The 7,280-nt window shown below is 39.1% G+C and overlaps 1 protein-coding gene across 1 annotated transcript; it reads left to right on the forward strand.

Moving 5' to 3' along the window:
* The first annotated feature begins 413 nt into the window (after positions 1-413).
* Positions 414-5,787, forward strand: LOC107811094 (5-methyltetrahydropteroyltriglutamate--homocysteine methyltransferase-like). Its single transcript, XM_016635961.2, has 11 exons — positions 414-734; positions 1,380-1,733; positions 1,817-1,904; positions 2,964-3,091; positions 3,172-3,563; positions 3,654-3,817; positions 3,942-4,022; positions 4,118-4,284; positions 4,359-4,464; positions 4,582-4,832; positions 4,927-5,787. Exons 2-11 carry the CDS (start codon positions 1,384-1,386, stop codon positions 5,495-5,497), a joined length of 2,298 nt encoding a protein of 765 aa, XP_016491447.1. The 5' UTR covers positions 414-734; positions 1,380-1,383; the 3' UTR covers positions 5,498-5,787.
* The last annotated feature ends 1,493 nt before the right edge of the window (positions 5,788-7,280 follow it).

Genomic DNA, 7,280 nt, shown 5'->3' on the forward strand with positions numbered 1-7,280 from the left:
ATGATTAATGCTATTAAATTATTTTTTTATGAATTTACAAAAACATTAAATCACACTTATTTTGAACCTAATGAAGTATATTCTTTCTTTATTCAAGGTCGAATGCAATCAACTAAACCTCTTCTCGTTATTTATAAATTTAACTTGTAATAGTTGGTTAGTTATTCTTGAGTCGATGGTCTTTCAGAAACAGTTTCTCTACTGTCACAGGGTAGGAATAAAGTCTGCGTATACTTTTCTCTCCACATACTCCACTTATGGGATTTCATTGGATTTTTTGTTGTCGTTGTTGGTTAGTTATCATCTTCAGCGTGCTAGTATTTACCATGGGATTTATGGTAATTATTTGAACGACCTAATTATGTAAATATTGCTATATTTATAAATGCATGACTTAAACTCAAAACACAAAACGCATAACTTAGGAGATAGAGTCCCACATGATTTTCTAATTGCCATTAAATCAGCCCCTCATTTCCATTGTTGTTAGCGCGTCAGCAAAGAGTAGTGGAGTATATTATACTCCCCTTTTAGCACTCCATTTTTATTTGGCGTAATTATTTTTAAATTTCCAGATCTACCATTGCCACCAACTCTGAATCTCCCATTTTCTCCTATATAAACACCATACACTCCCCCTCTTCAAACTCGCGTCACCTCTTTTTCCTCTGCTAATTTTTTGCTGAAGAACAAGAAGCAGTCATCTTTCTTTCCGCTTCTATCTCTTCCTATAGGTACGCTCTGTCGTTGCTGCCTTTTGTGGGTCTCCCTGTTTTACCTTGTACTATTTCTACTGACTATCTTCTTTCTGCTTCTCTTTGGCCACGTTCAATATAGTTCTCTTTTTCATATTATTGGTTTCTTCATTTGATCCAGATCTATTCGTATGATAGATATAATTCTTGATTCATTTGCATATTGCACGTATACCCGAAATTCTATCTTTTATCCTCATGCTCACGTTCAGATTTCTTTACGAGTTCAGTTCTTTGCTTTACTTCACATATATTTAAATCTATTGGTATGAACACATTTGTTCTGATGTTTAATGTTTTTGCTCCCTCGTCGTGGATGCATGAGATCTCTGTGATGTGGACAATTGTAGATCTAGTTTATGTATACCTCCTTTTTGGTTGATGCAACTTAGATCTGGAGTTATAGATTTGATCGAATTAATTAGATCGTTCAATTCATTGAGGATTTTCTTTGCAACTTTTCATTCTTTGCTCTTGTACATTTTCTAAGGTTTCATAGGCTCTGCCTTGCAACAATTCACCTTCCTTGTGCACATTATTTCATATTTAAGAAAAGGATGGATCTTTACTATATCAATGGGTTCTGTTGAATACTTGTCTGACTGATTGAATTTGGTGAAGCAGAAAAATGGCATCTCACATAGTTGGATATCCTCGTATGGGCCCAAAGAGAGAGCTGAAATTTGCTCTCGAATCTTTCTGGGATGGAAAGAGCAGTGCTGAGGACTTGAAGAAGGTCTCTGCTGATCTCAGGTCATCCATTTGGAAACAGATGGCTGATGCTGGCATTAAGTACATTCCCAGCAACACATTCTCTTACTATGATCAGGTGCTTGACACAACGGCTATGCTCGGTGCCGTCCCATCTAGATACAACTGGACCGGTGGTGAGATCGGATTCGACACTTACTTCTCCATGGCCAGAGGAAATGCCTCTGTCCCTGCTATGGAGATGACCAAGTGGTTTGATACCAACTAGTGAGTGAAACGAATATCATTTGAATCAACAGTTATTATTATTATTATTCTGAATTCATACTGATCATCACTATTTGATCCAGCCACTTCATTGTCCCTGAATTGGGACCTGATGTTAACTTCTCTTATGCTTCTCACAAGGCAGTGGACGAGTACAAAGAGGCTAAGGGGGTATGTGACTTATTATTAATCTTTAGTTTTGATTTCACGAGACATGTCCATATCTTAGTTATTTGAAAAGAAGCATTATTATGTAGCGTCCATAATGGGCTTCACTTTTAGGGGTAACCTTATAGCAGAAACCTTGTGGTCTGTGATACAAATTGGGTGGTGTGGAGAGAAAGAGAGAATATGCATATACATATTCTTTTCAGTTTTTCTCATTTCAGTTTGTTTAGAGGCAGGTAGGGGTGTTCATGGTTCGGTTTGGATAGGTTTTTCCTAAAAAGAAACCAAACCAAGTGAACCGATTTTTCAGATATTAGAACCAAACCAAATCAATTAAGTTGTTTTTTCTTGATTCGGTTTATGTCGTTTTTTCGGTTATTTGTCGGTTTTTTCTTAAATATAAGACATACACTACCAAACACATATTTCGGTGACCACATTTTCAACGTAACACTATCAAATCAATTGCCCTTTGAGAAATTTATTATTTACCAAGATATATTGATGATAATTGAATCAAATAGTGATGAATAATTTAAGGACTCAATTAAAAATATATTATTTTTAACATGAAATAGATTCTTATACTTAACAAAAGAAAACTATCAATTTAACTAGAATGTAAAGGTAAAGACCTGTACTAAAAGTGCAAACGATTAACATTTACTATAAAAATTTTGAAACTTTGTATAAAAGTATACATATATATAGGTGTAATAATAAATTTAAAATAGCTACTCCTATATTCGGTTTGGTTCGATTTTTTTTTTATTAAAACTAAAACCAAACCAAAAAGTATCGGTTTTTAAATTTCAAAATCAAAACTAAACCAAACCAAAAAGTATCGGTTTTTTTGGTCGGTTTGGTTTGGTTTTCGGTTTGGTTTGGGTTTTCGGATTTTTATGAACATCCCTAGAGGCAGGGGTTGGTTCATTATTCCCTATATGTTTATTACAACTATATAGTGTCCTGTTAATTTCACTGTTCGTATGTACCTTTGGTTTGTTTTAAATGGAATTAAGAGATAGGACTGATGATTGATTGATCTTTCTCTTCGCGCAGCTTGGTGTAAATACTGCTCCGGTACTTATTGGTCCAGTCTCATACCTGCTGCTATCTAAACCTGCTAAGGGTGTTGAGAAATCTTTCCCCCTTTTATCACTTCTCGACAAAATCCTTCCAATCTACAAGTAAGAAATACACTCTTTTCTTTGTCTCAGTCATCTATTTCTGTAGACATTCCCATTTTAACTCAAAAACATCATTGCAGGGAAGTAATTTCCGAGTTGAAGGCTGCTGGTGCTTCCTGGATTCAGTTTGATGAGCCTACCCTTGTGTTGGATCTTGAGGCTCACCAATTGGAAGCATTCACCAAGGCATATGCTGAACTGGAATCAACTCTATCTGGCCTTGATGTTCTCATCGAGACCTACTTTGCTGATGTTCCTGCCGGCGCATTCAAAACCCTTACTGCTTTGAAGGGAGTTACTGCCTTTGGTTTTGACTTGGTTCGTGGAACTCAGACCCTTGATTTGATCAAGGGTGGCTTCCCCTCAGGAAAGTATTTGTTTGCAGGAGTGGTTGATGGGAGGAACATCTGGGCTAATGATCTTGCTGCATCTCTTGAGCTCTTGAAATCACTTGAGGGCATTGTAGGAAAAGGTATGTAACCCACATCTCCACGCTGCATGGCTTATTTTGTTGGTGCTTTGCTGCAGAAGATAATTTTTTTCTGTGAACTTAATAATGCAGATAGGCTTGTTGTCTCTACATCTTGCTCATTGCTCCACACTGCTGTTGATCTCATCAATGAGACCAAGCTAGATGATGAAATCAAATCATGGTTGGCATTTGCTGCTCAAAAAGTTGTTGAAGTGAATGCTCTTGCCAAGGCATTGGCTGGTGACAAGGATGAGGTATACTTCATTCCTACGTGAAAAGGTCTCGAGAAGAGTGCCTGCCAAAAAATCAAAGTTTGTGATTTTATCCTTACTAGATTGTTCTATCATTCATGACCAAATGTTTTGGTTGTATTTTCAGGCTTTCTTCTCCGCTAGCGCCGCTGCTCAAGCTTCCAGAAAGACCTCCCCAAGAGTGACAAATGAAGCTGTTCAAAAGGCTGTAAGTGATGAGCTATTTACCGTTTATTTTTTGTCATGACTTTGTTAGGGAATATGCTTAACTTACCAGCTTGGGCTTCATTTTTGTTTTATCAGGCTGCTGCTCTCAGAGGGTCTGACCACCGCCGTACTACAAATGTTAGTGCTAGGCTTGATTCCCAACAAAAGAAACTAAACCTCCCGGTTCTCCCGACTACCACCATTGGGTCCTTCCCTCAGACAGTGGAGCTCAGAAGAGTTCGTCGTGAATACAAGGCCAAGAAGTGAGTCTTCTACTAGCTCTTGTCATTGTCAATGTTGTCAAACCTGTATTCTAATTAATACGATTTGTTTCTAGGATCTCTGAGGAGGAGTATGTTAAAGCCATCAAGGAGGAAATCAAGAAGGTTGTTGAACTCCAGGAAGAGCTTGACATTGATGTCTTGGTTCATGGAGAGCCCGAGGTAAGGCGACTCACATGCTTGCTAGGCGACTGCTTCTTTTTCTTACTTTATGCATATTCTTGGTCTTTGATATCCTCCAATGCATCTTTAGTCACTTTGGATGTTCAATGCATGCAGAGGAACGATATGGTTGAATACTTTGGGGAGCAACTTTCTGGTTTTGCATTCACTGCTAATGGATGGGTTCAATCTTATGGATCTCGATGTGTGAAGCCACCAATCATCTATGGTGATGTCAGTCGCCCAAAGCCAATGACTGTATTCTGGTCCAGCATAGCTCAGAGCATGACCAATCGCCCAATGAAGGGAATGCTTACAGGACCAGTTACCATTCTCAATTGGTCATTTGTCAGAAATGACCAGCCAAGGTAATTAATATTTGATCCCCCCCCCCCCCCCCACAACCCCAATCTGAAATTGTTTTTACGAGTTGATGTTGATGTGTGTCATCTTCGTCTCCAGATTTGAGACCTGCTACCAGATTGCTTTGGCCATTAAGGATGAGGTGGAGGATTTGGAGAAGGCAGGCATCACTGTCATCCAAATCGATGAAGCTGCATTGAGAGAGGGGTTGCCTCTTAGGAAGGCTGAGCATGCTTTCTACTTGAACTGGGCCGTTCACTCCTTCAGAATCACCAATGTTGATATCCAGGACACTACCCAGATCCACACTCACATGTGCTACTCCAACTTCAATGACATTATCCACTCCATCATCGACATGGATGCTGATGTGATCACAATTGAGAACTCACGTTCCGATGAGAAGCTCCTCTCAGTTTTCAGGGAGGGAGTGAAGTATGGTGCTGGAATTGGCCCTGGTGTCTACGACATCCACTCTCCAAGAATACCATCAACCGAAGAAATTGCTGATAGAGTGAACAAGATGCTTGCTGTTCTTGACACCAACATCTTGTGGGTCAACCCTGACTGTGGTCTCAAGACCCGCAAGTACACCGAGGTGAAGCCAGCACTCCAAGCCATGGTTTCTGCAGCCAAGGCCATCCGCACCCAGCTTGCCAGCGCCAAGTGAGCCAGTCGGAAGAAACAACCCTTGGGGCATTATTCATGGTGTTCTTTAACTTGAAAAGGAAATTTTCTATTGATTTTTAATAGTTGTGATTGCTATGATATTATTCTGTAGGTTAGTAGTACTGCCCCCCGGGCATCCCATTCTTCTTTTTTCTGTTTTTCTTAAGAGCGTTCTCTCTCCGGAGGAAATCATATCTGCTCTATTTTGATGATGTTATCCTCAAATTTATTTGAAAGGCATCAAGAGGATTCATGTACTTTAAATGAATGAAAACCAAAGAATTGCCGTCCTCTGTTTTCATGTCTGTTGGTGATTGTTTGCAAGTCAGCATCTTTTTCTTCTTTGAGTCCTGCTTTGGCATAATAGGTCTTCATTTCTAAACATTAACCCCTTTGTAGTTTTTTTTCCATTCATTTTTCTGTTTGACCTGTTAAAATTAAATAATTGGGATCCTATAGGGATCCTGATTCAAACAACTAGAACGGAAAACAATCAAAGAAAAAGATATAAGGGATATGTGGAATTTGAGGGAATTGATGAAGCAACACAAATTCAGAAGTAATAGCATAGAATCAGTAAAGGAATTCAACCAATCATGGTCAAAAGAAAATAGTTATTCACCCATATTATCCATTAGAAAATGGATTGGATAATAAACTTTTTAAAAACGGATCAAATATGGATAAGGACCATATTATCCACTTAGAAAATGGTTAACCATAACTAATGTCTTTAACTTTTACATTTGTGAAGCCTCAAATTGGGAGTTACTCAAGTTTGGGAGATTAGAAATTCTCCCAAAAGTGATCATATTCAAGAAGCCATGGATAATATGGATATCTATATTATCCGCCAGATAACCCGTTTTTTATTCGTCTCAAATACGGGTCGGGTCGGATAATTTATCCATTTTTTGAATTAACCGCTTTCGACCCGCTCATATACGATCTGACCCGCCCGTTTTCCACCCCAAAATCAAACTAAGCATCACAAATGAAGATCCTACTGCAGAAAAGATTAAGAATGAAAAGAGAGGGAATACAAACAAAAATACTCTAGTGCTGACTACGGTTATCAGCTTGAACCACCAACATTTTGCCAAAGCTACAAGATTTTTTACTTTTTTTTAACTATATAATAATGAAGGTTTTAGGTACGACGAAGGGTAGTTTCGTAATAAAGTTCTTTTTTATAGGCATTTTGGTACCTTTCATTTCTCCATTCTCGGCAACACGTGTTTACCATAGTTGGCTTGAAACTCAAAAGGAAGAATACCGAGAACGGGCTTTCATACCCATTTTCTTTTTTATACACCGTTTCTATCATACCCCGCATTTTAGGGGTCATGCCATCCATGAGTACTGCGCGCTGCAGGCGGCAGGACGAGTGTCAGTCGCGTAGCCGACGTGTGCTGACGATGCGTTGTGAAGGATCATCAGGCAGAGGGGCTTTGCATGAGGCAACAACCATCAAGATATGTTGTGTTGCATGTCCTAAGAGTGCCAAGAGAGTTTAGCGAGGACTTGGGATGAGACCAAGGATCTAGCCTGCGGGTGACGGCCACGTACGTGCATGAATGTCACGACCGTACATTTCCGAGACAAAAGGGGAATCTAGGGATTTAGATAGTAGGCCTTGTTCCTAGTATGCTATTTATATGCTGACCAAGTTTAGCGTCATTTGGAGTTCGTTTGCCTATGAGCTTGACTTCATCAAGGGCAGTGGCATTGTCGTAATTTGCTGAAGTGTCCGAAGGATATAACTATTTCCACGAGTATGGGAA

The sequence above is a fragment of the Nicotiana tabacum genome, chromosome 5 (genome assembly GCF_000715075.1).
Source record: "Nicotiana tabacum cultivar K326 chromosome 5, ASM71507v2, whole genome shotgun sequence".
NCBI classification, from domain to species: Eukaryota; Viridiplantae; Streptophyta; class Magnoliopsida; order Solanales; family Solanaceae; genus Nicotiana; species Nicotiana tabacum.